We start from the raw sequence: 22,905 nt of genomic DNA on the forward strand, positions 1-22,905 counted from the left end.
TAACTGGAACAGACTTTCTAAATAAATAAATTAAAAAAGAAAAAAAGAAAGAAAAAGTTAATATTTTGGAAATAAGAAAACCTCAAACAAAACCAACAACCTTCCCCCCCCTATTATATGTATGGCCTTCTTTTATTTTTTTTTTTTTTAATTAAAATAAGGCTACACTGACATTTCTTAATCCTGATTTTCATCCTGTTATTTTGACAACATTGTAGGAGGACCTTGGCACAAGAGCAGAACAAAAGAGAAAAAAAGTACAAAATACCTGTAACCCATGCAGGATATACTTTCAGTAGAGTAAAGCAGAGATTGTAGGAAGACTTTTATTTTCAGTTTCCAGAGTGACCCATCATTAAAATACCTCACTGCAGTTTTACAGGAGAAACATATTTACTACCAGGTAATGGCTGTCCAGGGACATTGCCATTTTATCAACCTTCCCCTGGAGCAAACCTTGCATACATTCATGTCTCTGTCAGTGCTATCAATCTCTGTATACCACTAAAGGACAAACTTGATTTTTGCCCAGACAGTTTGTCTCTGCTTGAAAAAAAAAAAAATCAAAGCAGGATTACGTCAGGTTTGGTTCCTGTCCTGGAGTGCTAAGAAGAGTTCCTACAGTCTCTATACAGTTTTTATGGACACAATTAAAATACAAAATGTTACTTCAAAACCTTGCAATATAACCCATGTGAAAGAGGAAGCCTATAAGACTGGAAAATCCACAAAACATAGCACAATTAAGTCACAGCTGAATATGACTTTGAACCCCTGTTAAAATTCAGGTGCATGTTGTTGTCTTCTAGAATTCAGCTCCATATAAATAACCCTATTAGAGAACAAAACCACTAATAAAAGTTGAATAAAATTAAATAAAATAATTAAATAAATAATTAAAAATAAAAAACAGAGAAAGGCAAAGAAGACAGGAAAAAACCATTACAGTTCATCTTTAAGCAATTAAAAAAATTCTAGGTATCAGTTAACAACTATCAGCATTCTTCTGGGGTGGGTACAGCTATGTCTGTGAAACTGCAAATTTTGTTCTATCTTTATTTATTATCTTATTATGCTACACTGGGCATTTTTTAATTGCTTGATTTCTATTATTTGGGAATTTGCTATGATTTCTTCAAAATTTTCCTTCATGCTGGTAAAGAGATCTTTAGATTACCTACATCTTTAGATAACCAGATTTTTAGATAACCAACTGTTGCTTGTTGTTCAAGCAACATATCCCAGAGTTTAACCTCAAAAAGCATATGCAGAACATATTTTATCATGGAAAATAAGAAATTAACATCCTTAATACTTTGACAACTATATGTTCTATCATTATGTGAGACTATCTATCACATTGAATTAATCGATAGAATGAGGACAGACAAAATTCAGTTCACTGCTTCGCAGATTATGAAGACATGGAAAAATCTGAAAGTCAGTTACACGAGAATATGTCTGGTCAGACATACCAACATCTGGATGTTAAACTAATTTGCTCTAATGGAACATAGCAGAAAGTATTCTCCGGTGTCTGAAATTGTCCATGTTTGTTGGGGTTGTTTTTTTGTTTTTTTTTTTGGGTTTTGGTTTGTTTTGTTTGTTTGTTTGTTTGTTTGTTTGTTTTTGGTTTTTTTTTTTTTTAACTCTGGAAATTTCACCATAGCAAAGCTAATATGCAGTATCTGCACAGAACTAAAATGAAGAATTACATAATTTACTACTGTACAGTAATAATGTTAAAGTTAACATATTTTTCAAAGAATAAGAAGGATAAAAAAAAGTTAGAAAAGCTGGAATAAAAAAGTGTGAACTTGAAATAACTCTCATGCACTGAAAATCAAATGTTTATACTCCCTAGATTTCTATTTCCTTAATTTGAAAAGACTTTCAGATGTTTTTATGAGGGAAGATAATTTACTGCTCCCAATCAGCATCCAAGCCTCTGAAGATACAATTTAACAAAGCTGTTTATTATTTGTAAACAGTTATCAAATATTTCCTCAAAGTTTGTAATGCATTAAGAGGCAGTTTATGAAATTATGCATATTCTTTTATTTCCTCCTAAAATTTTTTCTCTCCTCAAAATTTTAGGGTGTTTTTTATAACCCAGCTGGAAGTGAAATTGAATTATATGAAATGACTGATTGTCAAGGACATCTGAACAAATGAGATATTCATTTTATTCAGAATCCATTGAAGGATTTCTGGATGTTTTTATTTAATTTGCTTCATATCAAGCAGCTAAGCTCTCCTTTGAGACACATCACAGAAGAAATAAAAGATTAATAAAATACCAGTAAGTTCTTACAATATTTCAGAGTTTGACAGAATGCCTTGATATTATTCCATTTCTTTCTCATAGATAAATAGAGACCAGTATTGTCATTGAAGTGCTCTTTGCCACAAGCTGTCTAGTCCCCTGGGCATGGGTACTCTATATACATCAAAATCTAAGAATGATGATAAATAAATCAATTAGAGTACTCTGAAGTTAATGATATGTATGTTTGGAGAATACAGGCTATATAAATTGTTTTATTTATATAGAGCTATTTGTAAAAGCTGTTTAAAACCACAAGATCTTCCTGTGGTTTCTAACAAATGTGCTGACTGCTTAGGGTAATGTCAGTTATGATGCCAACCACTGGAACTCAGAAAGATGTAGTATTTATAAACCTAAGGGAGTATTTGAAAAGTTCAAAGTAATTAAAGTAATTTTATGACAAAGAAAAGCTTAAAAAGCCATATTAAAAAATATATAACACAATTCAGCAAACAGAGTCAAGTATATTTTCAGGTAATTTAATGTTTGTTTTAATGCCATTTTTAAATTCTCACTTCCCTCTTGGAGTCTATTCACAGCAGTTTCTTTCTTCATAAATTACTTTTATTTTCTTTAGCTAGTTAGCAGTACTTTTCAACAGTTATTTTGTATTTTTGCACTTTAAAAAGGTTGTCGTGACCCTTTAATATTTGTCAATGGACAAGGCAGTATTACCTAAGGCCATTTGTATGAAAATGAAAAAGTACAATATGATTTATGAAAATTTTTATTATAATCCCAGATATTTTTCAAAAGGCCCATATTATTGCATTTTGTGGGAGAGGTGGAACTAGACGGATGTCCCAAATAATATGATTTAGCAACCAGTACTTTCCTTAACAATTTTTTTAAAGGTACGTTTATGGAGACTGCAGGGTTGGGTAGAAAGCTGAGGTTTCTTCACTGAGAAACTTGCTCAGTCATACAGGAAAGCAACCAATTTACTGAGAAGTACTGAAGAAGTCCATGACAAGAAAGGAGCTTTTCATAAATACCAACAGATTAAAATTAAGGCATGGAAGCCTAGTAGAAATTCATGTGTGTGAAAAAATGAGTCAGGAGACTGGGAAATTGCTGAGGAACTGTTCATCTTTGTGCAACCACTTCCCCAATACTCCAGCACAGTTCAGAAGTTTGGATTATCACAGTAGTGTGACAGCCAGCTGTGAAACAAAAAATTTGCTGCAGGCTGGTATTTACTACCCACTTGACATTTAAAAAAAATCTGCAGAGTTTTCCTTCATAGATTTTTTTTCTTCTTTCTTTTTTTCAGTGATGTAGACTGCTGCCTTTATCCTTATTTACTCTCTCAATTTCTTTCAGTGTGTTGTGTACCGATGTACTAAATAGTACAAAATAGATAATTAATCTGCTGAATTTCTGCACAAGACAGAACCAAATAAAAGCATGAAGAAATATAATAAAGAATAAATAGAGAAAGATATGAATAATAAATATGACAATGAAATTCTTTTTTTTTTCAGAGTCCAAACAGATTAAAAAGCCAGTCAATGTTTGTGCATTTTAATTTTGAAAAAAAAAATTACCAAAAAAATATGGTATACGCATTCACTTTGTTAACTCAGCAAAATTAAGCACCTGAAATTCAATAATTAACATAGGTACTAAACCAGCAAAAGAAAATAGGAAGTGATAAATTAAAAGAGCAGCTTTTTGCTGCAGAGGCTACATGCTATGCAGAAGGAAATTTAAATTTGCTACAATGAAAAAGCATAAACTTAATTCCATTCTAATTGGTGAACATATTTTAAATTTACTCTATTAAACTAAGTCATCTGTGTTTAAATCCAGATTTTGTAATGTGTTTGTAGCATAGGACTAATATTTGTTTGAGAAAAAGCTATAAGCAAGATAAAAGAAATCTCTCAAAAGTTTCTCTTTCTCTCTTTGATTTATGTACATGTGGATTCACATGAGCTGAATTGTTGTGAGGAACTAGAAAGCATAATCAAATGTAGAACATCTTGGAAAGAAGGAAAATATCAGCCATTTTCTCTGTTCCTTTGAGACATGGCAGAAGAGATTGACACCACCTCTCTGCAAGCTCCTTTCGGGCAGTTGTAGAGAGTGATAAACGCTCCCCCGAGCCTCCTTTTCTCCAGGCTAAACATTCCCAACTCCCTCAGCCACTCTTCCTCAGATGTGTTTTCTAGACCTCTAGCAGCTTGACTGGCCTTCTCTGGACTCACCCAGCACCTCAATATCCTCTTTCCAGCTGAGTGGCTCAGAACTGGACGCATATTTGAGAAGTGGCCTCACCAGTGCTGAGTACAGGAGGACAATCAATCCCTGCCCTGCTCCTGCTGGCCACACCATTGCTGATCCAGGCCAGAATGCCACTGGCCTTCTTGGCCACCTGGGCACACACTGGATCATGTTCAGCTGCTGTTTGCCAGCACCCCCAGGTCCTTTTCTTCTGGGCAGATTTCCAGTCACTCTGCTCCCAGCCTATAGCACTGCCTGGGGCTGTTGTGGCCCAAATGCGGAACCCAGAACTTGGATTGTCCTTCTGATCCTTCTTGTAGATGGGCCTCATATTTGTTATTTTCCAGTCAACTGGGACTTTTCTGGAAAATCAGGACTGTTGGTAAATAATTGAGAGACGCTTGGTGGACTCTTTCACCATCTCCCTATTGGGTGCATCCCATCCAGACCCACAGACTTGTGGGTATGTAATTGGCACAGCAGACCACTAACAATTCCCTTCTGGATTATGGGGGTATCACTCAGGTCCCCATCCCTAACTTCCAGCTCTAGGAGTTGAGTATCTTGAGTACTACTGCTTTTTGGTATTAAGATTGAGGCAGAGAAGGCACTATCTCAGACTTTTGTCGTCCTCTGACATTATGGCACATTCTGCACCCAGAAAAGGATGAAGATTCTCCTCCTTTTGCTGCCAGTGTATAGGGAAACTTTTTTGTGTTGTCTTTAACCACAGCGGCCAAATACATGAATAATCTCCTGGCATTTTGCAGCCGGTCTGTATGCCCCATGTGACATTTACCAGTCCCCAGTGGATGTCTCAGGTGCCTGAGAGTATCAGTGTGGCAGTAGCCACCTGGGTTGAGGCAACTGAACTGAGCCCTAAGGAAACACACATTGCCTATAAAGGAGACGTGCTTCTCTCTGTCAGTGACAGAACATCAGAAGAGCAAGGTGAAGTAACTGTTCTAAACAAAATACACCAAAAGGTGTCAGTTTGTACTTCAGCCTTCGCAGATCTAAATATTCTCAGAATGTCTGGATGTTCTAAAAGAAATTGCCTCCATGAACAACTTCCCTTTGCCAGTTTCTACAGAAAATGCATGCATATACTGAAAAAGACTAAAATCATGTTTCTTAAATTAATTATTTTTATTTAGTTTTTTTTCCATATAGTACCCAGAAATAATACTTTCTTACCATCATTTCTCAGTGTCAGAGGCGTAGGAGGACTCAAAACTCTGGCGTTTGTCACTGTGTTTTTCACCAGGCATATGTAGCTGCCAACATCGGATGTTTGCACCTTGGATATGTAGAGATTGCCTGTCTCCTGAGAGATGAAACGCCTGCTGTCTTCTGCCACAAAAGATGGGAATTCATTAAATACCCAGCTATAGATGATCTCTAAAAGAACACAGAAAGAAAATAAGATAAAGTAATTGCAGAAACAATACTGTGTCATGTTAATAGATACACTAAATTAATGTTCATTAACTTTATTTCAATAATCTATGGGGGAAAAATTTTAAAGATTTTAAAAACTTTTAATTTGTTCGGTTTAGAATTCAAGAGGAATTTTTTTTCTCCCCTTGGGAATTTGAAAGTAGCATAAGTGTTGAATCCACAAGTTCCTGCAGACTTAGTTCAAGTGAAATAATTAATTTATTCATCAGACTCAGAAAACAGCAATAAGATATTAAATAAATTCATTTTCTAGTCTTTTGGGCCAAATGAATAATAATATCCAACTAATTATTTTCTTTACTTGTTCAGATTTGCAGGGAAATATATCAAGATGATTCCTGCAGACCTATGCATGACTTCTGCAAACGTATGTGTAAAACAGGTTTCATCCTGAATGTTTGTTTTTAAAGTCATTAGATCATAGTGACTGTTCCACATACCTTGTAGGTAATATTACTGCCTTATAGTCCTATCTTTTACACCTGCTTCATTGAAGAATTTCTCAACCTTTCCTTTATGCAGCTTAAATCCCTATGATCAATGTATAATTCCTTAAATCAAAGTTACCAACAAATCATTGACTTTTAAAAATAGCAGTTAAATCCATTCCCCTGGTTCTTAGTTTTATCACATGAATCATCCATTCTATTTACCTGAACATTATATACTTTTCCCTTTATACTCATAATAATTAGTTGAGGGAAAAAATGTTATTTCCTATTATTCTGGATGAGATTATATCATGATTTAATAAAAACCTAGATTCATTTATGCCTCAGAATTAGAAGTATCAGTAAAGTTAATGAGATTCTGATTTAGCAGGATGTTCCTTGCAGGGAATTATTCATGTGGAGTTCACCAGCTCTGACTTTAAAGCCTTAACCCTATGTATACTTTACACATTTTTCTCCTTTGAGCTTATTTTACATTGTTTCATTCTTTCTTCACACTTGAAAAAAATATTGCTCACTACTTAAACTGGCACATCTGATGAAAGGTTATTTGTTCTGTAATCTCCCTCCTGTAGCCTTCAAAAACCTGGCTTCAAAATGGGAAAACTGAAGTTAGTCCAGGAATGTAAAGTCGCCACTACTGCTCCAAGACACAAACTGCTCCACTGGTATAACAAATTTCAAGATTTTAGACTGAAATTTCTTGTGTGACTACTCATCTTCAGCAGAAACAGGAAGACAGTAATTTCAAGTATGTCAGTCTGGTTCTCTCATACTTTCATCCCCATGAAGTCAAAATGTTTTTTTGATATAAAGTTAGTTAAAAATGAAAGAGTGAAAGGGGGTGAGAGGAAGTACCTCAAAATTTAAATTTTGCTATGTGGTTTTCTTTTAATGATAGGAGAGGAACTGGTATAAGGAGTGTGAAACATATTACATCTTAGCCAGGTGTGCATTTTGACTATAAGAGTATGGAGAGAATTAGGAATTCCAACTGCTTTGTCTTTTCTATCTTGCGTTGTAATGTCCCTTGACACCGTGGCGAGAAAGGAGCAAAGAAGCACAATGACTGCTTTTTCAACGAATATAAGCAAACTGTGCATATAGTGCTAATAAGATGCAGTATCTTCTGAATCAATTTTTAGGAAGTTTACTCTAATTTGGAAATCAGATTAAAATTGTCTCCTAAAAAACCCTGGTGGTATCAATATAAAAATGCTGTGTTAAAGGACTGAACATACTTAGCTGACAGGAGGGGAAGACTGCCTCAAAATCTCAAAATGGGAACTTAAACTGCACACATTGACTTTTTGCTAAAATATTTTTTAGATTTATTAGTAATTCTGGTGGCTACACAGGATTCTAAGGAATTAAGAACTCTCAGAGAGTTCTCTGAGTGTTCAGATTTTCCTTCCTCTTCTGTTATGTTTCAGGCAAAATACTAATTATGCCCCAAATATGTCTTGGAAAATTTTATTACCACATTTTGCCATAATGCTTTATCTGGCAAAAAATGATTCATGGCGGTACAAAATTCTACGAAATGATGGTGAATACACAAGTTCAAGGAAAATACACAGGCTTTAACTGAAGACCTGTTACCAATTCAAATGGAAAGTAATCAGTCTCACTAATTGCTCTGGTTTAAAAGTAGTTCAAAGCAAATCCAAAACAGTCATCAGTGTGGGTTCACTGGCAGTTCACATAGAAGAGAATTTTCTCCATTCATAGCCTAAAACCACTTACAATTAATTATTCATTTATTAATTAGGATTAATACTAAAGAACAGATTTCAGGCAATAAATTTTTGTGCCTCTAAGGAAATAAAATACTTAGTCTTTGCTGGTGCTGAATCCAGGGGGATACTGTCATTTTGTCACTTTCTTAATTATTTTTGCTGTTAAATATGGCGTGATGGATGAATGTGTACTGGCATAGTGTACTGAGACAAAAAAAATTAACAGAACTCCTGCCAAACCTCAAACTCAAAGCACTTATGATATAAAGCTGTGTGGTTTTTTTTTTTTTTTTAATGCACACCTAGAGCATCTCTATTCCAGCCAGGAGCCCAGACTCTTAAGTTCAGAAGAAAGTGTTAGCGGTTTACTTCTTGATTCTTGTCAGCCCATTGACATTGAAAGAATTGCTCCTATTTTTCATTTCTAAAAAGCAAAACCCCAGGAATACCCTTTAAAATACCTGAAGAATGCATCTGAATGCTCAGATCTGGAATGCAGCTGGAGTTCTTGGTCTCCTTTGTAGGTGAAAACCCCTAAGACACTTCATGATTTTTTTTTCTCCTGTTAAATCTGGTTAATGAGTTCAGCAGATTCTTAAATAAAATTTTGAGGGTCACGCCCATACACTACGCATAGGTTTCAGTGGAAATATCTCAGGAAAATGCTGCAGACCAGTCAGAAACAACCACAGCTGGCTTGGGATCTGGGGACCCCACAGTTTTTAGCTGACAGAAATAGATGGATGATCTTGCAGAAGTGATTTCACAAAAGGGTGTTCACAGAATGACTGCAATTAAGGGAAAATGAGTGTACCTTGACATTGATCCATTGTGCAAATATCTCACACTTCTAAATTTGCAGCCCAAGAAGGGGATGAATCATGCATTGCTGTTCACATTCTTGGACTCTGACTGTTTCTACTTTGTGTGCCAGCAAAATTACAAGTTAGAGTTTGTAAAAAACAAAATTGCTAGCAAAGGCTGGCCAAATACAAAACCTGGGGTTTGTTTTGTTTTGCTGGTTTGTTTTTCTACTGTCAGTTTTTAGCATAAGCCAATACCCACATGATTGCAAAGACATATTAAAAAAAACCAAACTAATAAAAAGACAATAATGGAGAATCAACATTTAAAACATAGCTGTGTCTCTGTAGACAAATGTGTAATCTACACTGTACATGCACAATAAAATATTCTGAAACAGTGGATGTAGTTACATGTCATAAGTCTCACAAGAGTTCAGCGTAGGAGCACATGTAAACTGCAAGAAGAAAGGTATTTAAATATTATCTGAAATCCTACTCATACAAAATGGTAAACTGCTGAGTGAACTTTCAGGATTTCAGAACAAGAAGCCAAAGACCAAATGGATGACACCAGGTCTATTTGTACACACTTCACTGCAGTTTTTACTGAACTTCAAGCCTGAATTTTCCTATAATGGTTTATGTTGCAAGATTTTAGAACCAGTGTCATTTGACCAAGCTAAAATACAACTGTCATTGCATTCTTTCTCAATGGGATATTGAACTCCAGAGGTGCATCTCAAGCCTGACAGATAAATAATGTTGACCTTCAAGAAATTTTTAAGCTAAAAGTCAGTGTTACCAAAATCTAAATAAACCAAACCAGAACTTTAAAATCAGAAAGTAATTACTTCAGATATGGACCTTATGAAGTCATCTGCTTTTGAGAAAAACCTTAGTAAATGGTTTTTTCATGCTGTACACAATTTGCCTTCAATAGGGAAAAATAAGTTTAAGACAAAAGAGAAAACTAAACACTGCATGATACACAAGTTTGGAGTCTTTTTTCAGAACATGTGCTGAGGTTTTTTTTTATTTTTATGCCCACCTTTTTTATTTTTAATGTGACATCAATGACAAAATGACAAAGAGGATTCAGAGCCCTTCCTGGAAATTACAGCTGTCTGCCAACATAAAAGGAAGTTTTCCACAGATACTTTGCATCAACACAAACAGAAAAAGATGGAGAAATTATGTATTGTAGAACAGTTGTAAATGGATGTGTGTTGGGCTGAAAAAGTCTTCTGCTGCTACGTTATCTTATATATAATGTCTTGGTGTAAAAATGATATAAGTCATTTTGGTAACTGCAAAACTAATAGTTCCTTTTATGAATGACCAACCTTATTTACAGAAGGATGTCTCTAAGGAAATATTTATCTTTTTTTCTGAAGATGATTTGGAAAGCCTTCCTAATGTAGCCTTCCTAATCTCCAATTTGTTTCTGTATTTTATTAAACACTTTTTACTACCTTATATAGGTCAAAATCTGGGCCATTTTGTGATGAAATAGTAAGAAGAGCTCATCTATTTCCTGACAGAATTAATTTATAGTGTGAAATCTTGCTTACTATAATTTCTTAAAGGATTTTTGTAGTTCTGTTTTCTCTGCTAAACAACACTAATTCCTAAACTGTCACAATGTGATGTACTTCCCATAATGGATGAAGCTGGAATACTCACATATCAGCATTTTTCCTAGTGCTTTTGGAGATATTCTGATGCAGAAAATGTCAGTACTATGGTAATGCAAAAGTGTTTCTGTCACTGTGGGTCAGTATGAAATAATGCCTGAAGTATTGTAAAGAGTGCTGTGCTGAAGCACTCAGATAACACCAAATATTCACTCCTGTGTTTGTTACTGCCTGAATGTTTCCCAGATTTGCTTCAGGGATTTTCTCTTAAGAAATTGCTCCATTCATTCTCTTAACTTGTGGTTTCTGGACAGCCTTTTCAGCAGTCCTGTTAGCTAAGTGGTATTTTGTGTCCAAGTGAAGACATAACAAGAAGGTTGTTATATAAACTCTATTAAGGTCACTGAAAACCTAAGTGTCCATAACATGGCTAAATTTTGCCTATTCAAGGGCAAAGCATACAAAATACCCATGCCATAATCGCACTTCTGTGGAGTTATAATGTTTGTACAAGAAATAATTCCAGTTCTAGACTTCATTTTGTTGTGTAGTGGGACATCCCGTTGGAAAAATATATTTCTCTTTGTCCACTTAGAATTTGCTTTGATTACTCTAATTCCACAAGATGGCAGTACTTGATGAATAAATGGTATTGATGCCTGATGACAGCCAAAATCTGAGATAATCTGGAAGTTTTTGCAAATCTGAAGAAGTTTTCAATGCTATGTTTTAATTGATAAGTAAAACAGCAAAAAGTATACTCAAGATTACAGGCTAAATTTACTATATATATAATATATTAAATATATATATAAATGTCAAATATATTATTAAATATATATATATGAAATATATTGAAATATATATATATATTCAATGACATTTTCAAGATGGATTTCCCTTAGCATTTAGAACAATACTGTTTGAATGAAATAAACTGTAAGGAAATATATAGGCCTACATCTCCTCTTCTGAAAATATAAAGACTAATTTTATACTAAGCCCAGCTTTGTACTTTCCCTCACAATATTCTGTACACTATCTAGAGAATGAGGGTGCAATATATAATAACCTCTAATAATGGGGAACACTTTACATTAAGACGGAAAGGAGGCTTCTTTTTAGCTAAAATGAATGATAACAATGGGTTGTTCCTCCATCCTCCCAGTGCAACCAGATAAATAATTGTGGTGCATTTCTCTGTGCTGCTAAGGTTTATTATCAGTGCTCAATAATCTTCCAAGAAAATATTTAATGAACATGATTTATTTGTTGCATTGTAACACACCCATATGGAGCAAACAGATATTGTCAATTTATCAGTTAGCAATTAAATTGGTTATTTCTTTCTCTGGGGGCTTTGTATCTACTGCTCACTTATCTGAAACACAATTCTACCAATCACATGTTTGTCTTTCTTCAGATTCAATTATAGTGATAAATCTCCAAATATTTTCTTTCTTATAACCACTCACACAGCTAATAACTAAAAATATTCTACAAAAGGTAAATGTACTGTCAGGATTCATCTTGTTCTGGAGGATGCAAATATTATATTGTTGTTTCCAGTGTAGACAGACAATGTAGTCTCATTTGTACTTTAATGTTCATGAAATGTAGCCAGTCACTGAAACATATAAAGACTGATGAAATTTATTTCTCATACGTACACTCTTTAAAGAGACCACATAGCATACAACAAAAAATACAGCTTTGAAAGATGTTGGATTATCACATGTATTTGATTGTCATTGGTATGATTCTCATAATAAAAAAGAAACCTGCTCCAGAATGTGTCAAAATACTGTTATCAAAACCACACATTATTCAGGCCCTTCTTCTGCCCTCAGGCAAGATCAAATATTCTCAGCACACTCTAAAAGAATGTTCAGTGATTTATATTCCTAAATTTAGATCTTCACAATAATCTTTTTTTTATTGTATAATTGGACAGTTTTCTTTAATATTTATCTATATTATTTTTTAATACTCTTTATTGACTTTAACAAATACATATTGGAAGTAGTGAAAACACATTACAGGAAAGCAATATTAACTTTTGCAGCTACAGTAGAATACTATTACCCCTGTGCATATCAAACTTTTGTTTGCAAGGCTGGATCAGCCAAATCTCTTCAACTTTTCTTCAGAAGTCCTGATTTTTAATCCTTTATTTAATTTTATTCTTTTAATCTCCACTGCTTTTCTACATCTTATAATGTAGGACCCAAAGTTGGACATCAACACTACTGAGCAGTGGAAAGAGAGTTACTCATACTCCACAGGTAACAGCTCTCTTGGAATGTCCTAGAATTCTACTACTGAATTATCCATTCTACTAAGTCTTCTGTTATTTTTTTAAATTGCATTTTTCTAAGGAAAAATGCCATTTAATCACTTATTGCTTTTTATTCTATTTGTATATTTGATCTTTGATAAGTACAGCAATCTGAATTTTGCTGAATTTAGTGTTATTCCTTGCGAACCATTTATCCAATACACTGATCATTTTTGGTTTTCATTCTGTGTTCAGCAGTAATTGTAACCTCTTTCAGGAGTCATTCTCAAATGCTAAATATGCCTTTCTTTCCTCTAGGTCACACACACTTCCAAAAAGTAAAATTTAATTGGATATTTGGATAAATGCCTATACATTTCTTTACATGAGAAGTTTATTCGCAATAAACTTTGAGGAAGAAAAACACTGGAAACAGAAAATTCTCAACACAAGGCAGAAAAAACTACATAAAAAGTTTGAAAATTATTTTTTTGAAGCAATTAAGAGATTTTAAACTACAACTCTTTTATTTATATCCTTCTATTTTTTAGGTAGGAATGGAAATCAATACTTATATAGAAAATTCCCGAATGCTCCATATAAATTGCTGTTCTATAGTTTATAACATAACAGGTAATACAAATGCCACTGTATATTGTTATTTGCTGTGAAAAGTAGGAAAAAAATAGGTGATAAAGAGCAACAAAGTAAATAATGTAAAAAATTAATACTAGAGAATCACTATTGAAACTACTGAAAAATCCACAGCCAGCAGGAGCAGGGCAGTGACCGTCCCCCTGTACCCAGCGCTGCTGAGGCCACAGCTCCAAACCTGTGCTCAGTTCTGGGCCCCTCAGTGCAGAGAGACATTGAGGGGCTGGAGCGTGTCCAGAGAAGGACAATGGAGCCAGGGAAGGGTGTTTAGCAGAAATCCTGTGAGGAACCTGCCTGGAAATGTTTAGCCTAGAGAAAGAGAGGTTCAGGAAGATCTCAGTCTCTAAAACTACCTGAAAGGAAATTGTAGCCAGGTGGGGGTCAGTCTCTTCCCCCAAGCAAAAGCTCAAATGATAAGAAGAAATGGCCTCAGGTTGTGCCAGGGGAAATTTTAATTTGATATTGGAAAGTCTTCACTAAAAATGTTGTGGAACATTGGAACAAGCTTTCCAGGGAAGTGATGAATTCACAAACCCTGCAGGTATTTAGAAGACATATAGCCATGGCACTTAGTGTTGCTGGATTTGATGATCTTAAGGGTCTTCTCCAATCTAAATGATTCTATGTTTAGTAATTTCCAAAGAGAAGAACTAAATTTAGTCTATCATTAGAAAGGGTAATCAAGAGGATGCACATCATTAAAAATTTATCTGTTTCAATCTTAGATGAAATAGTTCAATGGGTGATATGAGATTTGATTAATTTCTAATTTAAAAAGTGAGATATAATTTACAATATTGGAAGAAAGTGTATCTAGTCAAACTAACCCATTTTTATAATTCTTTTTATTGACCAAGAGAGCAAAGTTTCTGTAATGGGTCCAGAATTCAAATTCATATTTTATAAAAGAACATGTTGACTAAAATATTTACAATAACCTCAAAATTAACTTACTGTGCATTGAAGGGAATAAAAGGTGACTGCACAGCATGATCAAGAGGACTAGATGTGGAATTCTTTGTCCTCTGCTGCTGACCATTTTAACAATTAAAAGAAACCTATGCATTTGTAATCACTTATTTACAGGAAGTATAAGATTTGTCAAAGGCAAATATGCAGAAAACATCACTGATAAACTCTGATTTAGATAGTTTATTTTTGTTAGAACCTTCTTAATGATGGAAATGTGTTGAATCTACAAGTTGATTGTTTCTTAATAATTTGAATGAACAAGGATTCTGTGGTAATGTTTAACTAACTATTGCATTCATATGAAAATTGTGGCACTGGAAAATAATGAATATGTTGTTTAATGCTAGGAAAACATCACTGTGTAGAATATGTGTGGAAATTATTTTCTCTGGCAAAACATTCGACAGAATAAAGGGATTTTTTCTTTTTTTTTTTTTATTCACACTTTAGGTTTCTCTTGTTCTCTGATCGTGCTATGACACTTGATTTTCTTTATAATTGAATGGCAGTGGTGATACTTACTTCAGCACTCTCTGCTCTTCTCTTAAGTTTGATGCAGTGGTGAGTATGATGAAAAATCCTAGTCCAGAGCTTTGTGACTTGTAGTGAACCGAGAGTCCTGCACCCAAAGGGATGACTGCTTTACACGGAAATTTAATTTTATGACTACTTCAATGATGCCAATAGATGCCAATGCATTTTGAAGGCATAACTAGGACATTTTTCAAAACAATAAAACAGAAGTAATGTTTGGATGATGATCATCCAAACTTGTAGAATATTGCTCTGTCTTAACTCTTTTTCATCTGAGAGATGCAAAATGCGCAATTTTCCTTATTCAGCAGAAGAAACTCTGAAAAGCAAATTCTGTAATTTGGCTACAAATGCTCACTAGTACTTCAATTATAATAGTATCAGTCTTTCAAGGAGCTTATAAATATGTTTCAGTTCGGTTTCTTGTTCTTACAAGAAAGAAGCAATTTAAATTTGTCCCTTTACACCTCAGTCACCTTGATTCCGAATGCCAGGAAGGATTAATAGTAGCTGAAAGATTTCTTTAACAAGATTTAAATTCAGGCTTCTGGGTATAGAAATGGAAATAAAAGGCAAGTAGAGCTCTAGTTTATACTTCAAAACACTATTTTTTTAGCAGAATTCACCAGTCTGTACATGTAGTTGTTGTCATAGGAATTGTACTGTCAAAACGTGAGTTCTTGGAGTCTGTAGAGTTACCCTTGCATGACTGTACACACTGAACTTAAGACATAGCCCACTGCCTCTCTGCTTTATATTCTCTTGATATTAAGTGTTTTAATATAAATATAAAAGCTTTTGCTGGGTCTATTTGCAGGTCAGTGCTTGGTGAATTCCACCATGGGCACAACATAATATGATTGATGAATCTTTCTCGGGCCTGCTTCTTTGGTCCTATAGTATTTCTTACCCTAAGGTAATAAAAGGAAGTGACTTTCCAGCAGTCCTGAATCAAGCCATAGTCAAATGGATATCTCCACTAACACATAATTCTTTTATTTTCTAATATTTGTTCCTCTTCTCACCAGTTCTTTTTACACCTACAACAAATGCCAAAACACACACACACAGCTTTATAGCCAATGAATCCTTAGGACCTTTGTGGCTGATCATCAGGGACAGGTAGCTATTCTCTCATCCTCCCTCTGAATATGATTTTCAAAACCCAAACAACAAAAAACCCAAACAACAAAATAACAGTATAAATCTCATAATCCCCCAGATGTCAAAGGTCTAGTGCTCAGCTCCTTCTTGATGTATTTTCTAGTCTTAAATGTACCAAGGAATGGATTGGCCATTACATTTTTCTGAACATAATGGAATTGGTGAACATATGCCTCAGAGAATAGCATAAAACCAATTATATAGTTCAAAAGAAATTTTTTACATACTAAGAATGATGTTGACAGATGATTTTTTCCGCCTTAATTAAAAAATAAAGTGCAAAGAGGAAGAAACATGTCACATTAGCAAATTGCCCCAGAATGCTTATATTGCTGTTCAACCATGTTGTACAAATAAATCACCACAAATAACGTCAGCAACAATAAATCATTTAAAGTGTAACAGTGTTGAGAATGCAACTCCTGCCTGTTTCTACATACAGATATTACGCTGTTGCATCCTTGTGCCCACTGTTCTGTATGGCTGGAAACTCAGTGAACTGCTTCCACCCATCTTCTACTTGTCACATAGTTGTTATTGAGACATAATATGTAGCTTTCTATCGTCTTATTTTTAGCCTAGACCAGCATCACAGGATTTTGTATCCCCTCCACAAACCCTCAGCAATAGCAAAGTGAAACATTTTAAATAAATATGATGTGTCCCATTGCACATAGGTATCAAATGGAAGAAGGTATTTGTCCAACTCTCCTATTCTTTTTGTTTATTATAAAGGAAATATCATTATTAAAATAATGGAAACAGCAGGCAGTCTGTCACTCTCTTCTGCTGACTATGTACATAATTTTCAGAAGTCTTATTCTGTTTTTCGAAATCCATTTTTATTTAGGAGTAGGAAAGAATTGTGACATTATGCCTGAAGATTTTTAGCTTTTTCATATATTTGTAGCTTTGCAGATTTTTAATATATAGCTGTATAGCTTGTAGCACTTTCTGACACTTGAGAATGGTAGTTATCCTTTCTCACACATTTATGCCACACTCTTGAAATTCTGTTTGGTTTTATTTTCAAGAAAAACAATTTCTAACAAGAACATCCTGCTTTGCACCAGCAGCTGGGAGACGTTACAAGACACAGGGCTAAGAACCCCAATAGAGCAGGTCCAAGGGTGGGTTACCAGGACAACCCTTCTCCCTTTGGATGTACTTGCCAAATATACTAATTAGTTAAACTTACAAAAACTGGGAAAATTCAATTCTGTGTGTGCACATAAGTATATTTTGTGCACCTGAAAGCTTTAATTTAAAAACTGCCATTTTTGTTATCAATTTTAATATTATTTGGAAAGTTTTCCGTCTGATTCTTGGCAACAAAAGATCTGGATCTTGTAAAGTCACAAGATCTAGATTGTAAATCAGTGCAATTTTAGTCTTTCTTTGGTGTTTTCTTTATAGATCATCCACTGTTATCCTCTGGAAAATAGGTATTGCTTCTTTCTTCTTGCATTTGATAGAGGTGAAAATAGACTCTTCAGGATTGAAACTAGCTTGCTAAACTCCTAAAGGACTTTGTTGTTCTGCAGGAAAAGCCAAGCTGTCAAATACTTTATCAGTATTATCTACATCTTTCTTTTCATTCTTTCTTCCTACTCCTGAATTTTTATCCCTGCAGTCTCTTATAGGACATTTTGTCACTTTTTGAAAGAGGAAAAATAGAAAATTCATGCTTCAATAAACCAATAAATTAAGTAAAATTTTCTTGTTGCAGGTTCTCCACTCTGGGGCAGCAGCATCAAAACAACAGGAACTGTATCCACTGGCTAAAGAAGTCATCACAACGATTTTAACAGTATTGAAACAGAGCATAAGAAATGGGAGATAGAATGGGTAATCAAATTATCAGAATTAAGCAGAATTAATGTGATATTAATTATTAAATTGTTAAAAAGATGGCATTTTGGTCATAAAAAGTCACCTTTTCACTATTACTGCTCTGAAAAACATAATTTGTTGTTAGAAGATATAGAATGTACATGTGCTGTTGCACAGTGATTCAGATCTGGCTATAATCAGATTGCTGTCTGAACACTTACATTATTATGCTTATACCTATCCAGTCATTTTCTCCTTGAAAAGCCCAAGCAATTGCCTTTAACATATTTAATATTAAATTATAGCTGCCTTCATGCCAGTTATAATTTTATAGTATAGGAAAAAACCCCATAATTCATCCATACATGTATATATGTATTTCTAAACAATTTCTAGTTTTCCCTTTGAAAAAGAAAAATGCAAATGACATATCCCTACCATTCATACCACTTAATTTATTTGGAACAATCTTCCTGAACTGATGAAATTGGGCTTTATGAAAATCTATGTCTCATTAAGCTTTGAATCACCTCAAATGGTTGTAAGTTCACTTTCATACTTAAAAAATAAGGAATAAATGACTTTATTATATAAAGAAACTTATTAATGGAATCTGGCAGAACTCAGATCTGTTCTGTCCAAAGCCTTCTGCCTCTGAATCAAAACTGGTCTCCTAACATTTGCAGTAGTCATCTCTACCAGAATCACCATTGTATTCTGCTAATTATGTCTAGTGTGGGAAGAATTGTATTTTCTCAAAACTCCCCTGTTTTCATCCTAGTTTTTTTACATCCTTTAAGATTTCATCACAATGGTCATGGAGATAAAAAGCTAGAATCCAGAACCTTAGAAATAGATAATTTTTCATTTCTTTCTCCTTCTGTTTCCTCTTGTTTCAGCTGTCTGATCAGCATTGTATTTCTGGCTTCTTCTCCTTAGTTGCACAGATTAATGTGTGCATTCTCACTCTATTCTTTTCTGTGATATGGAGAAGTAATTAGGATTAATTAGGAATTTTCTAACGTAAACAAAACGGGCCTTCTGATATTTAGCTAGCTGACATGTTAGTGAAATGGTATTTTTCCAGGCATCAGCATAGGATCTAAACAGTGAATGGATTCTAATGGGAAGGTTACTATGAGCAGGTCAGTTCTGGGAGAGCCCTGCACCTCTGAGATGGTAACTGCTGTATGTGACATCAGTCTTAAATCTGTGAACCTTGGGCTGCTGCTGTTTTGCAAATTGTGTAACCATTGCCACAGAAAGCATTTGTGCAACACTTCAGTTGGTACTTTCCAACACAAGCTGAGGAAAAGTGGATGTGATACCCTGAGCATCCATTTCTGTTAAACCTGGCAGGACAATGCTGTCTGGTTTAACCTCTAAACTAAGAGGTTTCTGTTCGTTACGTCTAATTGGTTGGGACATATCAGTAACAGGCTAGTAACTTGTCTTGAGGGAAGAGGAGCTTGCCCACTACAGAATCTTTTCATCATTGTCCTATTTGTCAGGCTGTAGACAAATAGTTATGTACAGCTGGTGCCTGAGAGGCAATAGTGCATGAGCCTGAGGGCCAACTCATTCCACATATTTTTAAAATTAATTAATCTCTCATGCTTCCTCCCTCTTTTCTTGGTATCTCCTTTCACTTTGTTTCTCCTGAGCTGTCAGCTGGGGTAATATATGTAGACAATACTGTGACTGTGAAACTACAGCACACATCCCTTAAGCAGAGCCCTGTCAGAGCTGCCCCCATCGTCCATTGTTGTGTGCTGCCTTAATTGGGCAAGGTCAACCATCTTCTTCTCACTACATTTTCATAGTCCCTGAGGGGACAAACGGCTCGCGTGAGTGATCCAGTGGGTGTAGGGACAGATAACCCGCAGTTTCTACTGTAAGTTAGTGTATTATCTGAAAGAATTACTAGGGTTTTTGAGAGAGTGGGGAAGATTATTCAACAGCAGTAATATCTGGAAAATTTTGTGGGTTTTTTTTTTTCTGTTTTTGTTTTTGTGGGTTTTTTTAATACTTACTAGTTCCTTGGAAGAATTTACTACAGTCGGACCAGTAATGCATTTTTGTTCCTTTATAACATTTCAAATTACAAAACTCCCCACCAACCAACCAACAAACCAACAAAACTCAGAAAAACTACCAAAATGCCAACAACAACAACACAAGAAACCCAACTGAACAAAAAATGAGAGAAAATCTAGACTTATTTATCCATACACCTACTATACAGACATTGTCTAGAATTTGGGGCACATGCAATCATTAAAATGCAATTAAAATCTAATAACAACACGTTGCCAATAGACTGGGACTAATTCCACTCTGGCAAATGCAGCTTGTTAAAATGCTGCCCTACAGAAAATTTTGTAACCCCCAAACACTTAAATTTCATATCCTCAAATGAATGCCTTCAACAAGATTCAACAAGACTGAGGAAGGAGACTTTAAAACGTGCTTCAGGGAAGTCAGCAGCAAAATTACTGGTCATGTATTGAGTAATGAAAAGACTATAGAAGAAAAAAAGTTAATTGCATTTTTTCATTCCATAATGAAATCTACAGGCATGGTCATCAATCAGTTGCACAAATAAAGAACACAGATTCCTATGCTGAGCAATGTCAGGGGCCATGGACATTCAATTTAATGACACCCATGTGAATTGTCATGACTAGACATGAAAGCTTCAAAAGAAGTCTAGCAAAATTGACAAAGTAGACGATGCAAGAGTGAAACACCTTTAGGATACTTGCAAGCAAATACGTGATGTGTGAAGAGATAAGATGACCCTATGAACTTAACACAGAATTAGGTGAAGTTAACACAGATTTAGGATAGGACTATAAAGGTTAAGATACTCTGAACCCATCCTCTAATGCTTTTTATTCTCCCATTACTGAAAAGCAAAATTTAAGGTTTATTCAAGATATCCATAGAAGACAAATCATCACAAGACTATAATAAAGTCTAATAGGCAAAAGCAGGAACCTTTCAACTTGTGATCTAACTCACTAGTCTGGTACACGGAACTCTCAAACAGAGGTTTTAATACATTCTGTCCAGAGAATTTATAAGTTATAGACATGCAAAGTAGAGATGAGAAAGTTGTCATCTTGTATTTTGTGTGACATAATAAATGGTAATTAAATAAACCTTTCCATCCTGTGTAGTAAGAAATTATTTTCTACTGTTGTTACTTAAGTGGCCTATTTCTGATTCCCAGCATCAGGCTCCTACCAGGAATTAAAACGAGTGAAGAACAAACTATGGCATGCAATTATGAGAAAAACAAAACAGAACTGAGTATTCCATAGTGTCCATACAGATCCCCTTAGTGCAGTTCAACAGCTGGTGAAGTCTAGGAGACTAGGATTTGGCTTCCATTTTAACAGGAATCTAAGTTTTTAAGGAGAAAAAACAATAACAACAACAACAAAAGCCCCCAACCCTCAAACATCAGTGTTCCTCTCAACCTCACTTTTGTTAGTAGAAGAGCAGGTATACTGGAGCATTGGACAGTTTCGCCATCTCGCAAGTCTAGCAGTTAGGAAGAGATGATAATTGTTTACAGCGATTGTGAAATGCTCAATTTACCAACACCAGCTTCATACTTATTGACCTCTACAAACTAAGAGAAGATACTGAGTGATTAATAAGTTCTGTTTAGCTTAAGGGAGAGTCATGGTTAGAGGCATGCCTTGTCCAGCTGTTTTGGTAAACTGTGAGTTTCCAGTGCTTTGATAGGTGCCAGCAAAGCAATTCTGCCTTGGTGTCAAGGCAAAAGGAGAGATATCACTTTCGCCAGCATACTGGCCTCTCCTGGAAGCAAATTATTTAGATTTCTATGCTAAAGCTAATTTGAAAATTCAGATTTGGAAAAAAAACTCAACCATATGATAGAAAAGAATCTGGATGTTGCTTTCTGCTTAATCCATAATATTGTTTAATACAGTATAAGCCATGGTCAGGAAGAAATCTCACCTCTACTGACAGGTTAACGTGATGAAGTGCACCCACTCATGCCTAGAGAGGGCTGGAGTATCAGAAACCTAAGATATTGAAGGCTTCCTGTGATTTTGAAGAAATTGGTAATGGCTAGATTTATACATAAGACAGAAGTTTTCTGATGTTGTGGGCTGAATTGCCACTCTTGGGTGTGTGGATCCTGGGACTTAATCTTAAAATAACAACACAACCTTAAAAAAACCTTGTGGCCTTCAGCTACATATAGACAGACATCTGAGAATTGTATTCCCAAAATCAGCTTAATAAATTGAGATCCAGAGGGTGTGTGGACCCCTTCAGAACAGAATTTGCTGTGTCCTCCATGTAGCTACCTGAGCCAATTGCCTTTAAACAAGGTAATGAGCACACTAAGAGCAATCCAGCCCAAATATAACCACCTTGTTTTCATAACTAATTTGCCTGGAGAAGTTTACTAACCATTCTCTACCTGAATGAGGTGATTTACAGCCTGTCTTATTATTTTTATATATAATGTGTGCAGTGTTCAAACCAGGGGAGTTCTAAGGCTATGTTGCGCTTCAGCTGGACTTGGTTTCCAACTAGTAGTGAAGCTGAAGTACAAAACTGCAGATTTAATGCAAATGCAGCTTTCATGTTCCTTTAGCAGACCCTGAACAGTAAGAAGTGATAGGTTTGTGTTTACTTCCAAGGTGGATGTCTGACTATGTCTGAAGTACACATAAATAGGAGCTTAGAATGACTTAAAGAAACTTTTTTTTTGTGAATTTCTCCAATTAATATGAGGATCAAGAAAACTGTGTAGGTAACAGAAGAACAGGACAAAA

The 22,905-nt window shown here is 35.0% G+C and overlaps 1 protein-coding gene across 1 annotated transcript in view; it reads right to left on the reverse strand.

The window, feature by feature from the left end:
* Positions 1 to 22,905, reverse strand: part of CNTN5 (contactin 5) — a 603,295-nt gene that overhangs the window by 155,493 nt on the left and 424,897 nt on the right. The window contains exon 9 of the mRNA XM_031066019.1: positions 5,753 to 5,956. Within this exon, the coding sequence (XP_030921879.1) occupies positions 5,753 to 5,956 (204 nt within the window). The remainder of the gene's footprint in view (positions 1 to 5,752; positions 5,957 to 22,905) is intronic.

This window comes from Geospiza fortis, unplaced genomic scaffold, assembly GCF_000277835.1.
Source record: "Geospiza fortis unplaced genomic scaffold, GeoFor_1.0 scaffold16, whole genome shotgun sequence".
NCBI classification, from domain to species: domain Eukaryota; kingdom Metazoa; phylum Chordata; class Aves; order Passeriformes; family Thraupidae; genus Geospiza; species Geospiza fortis.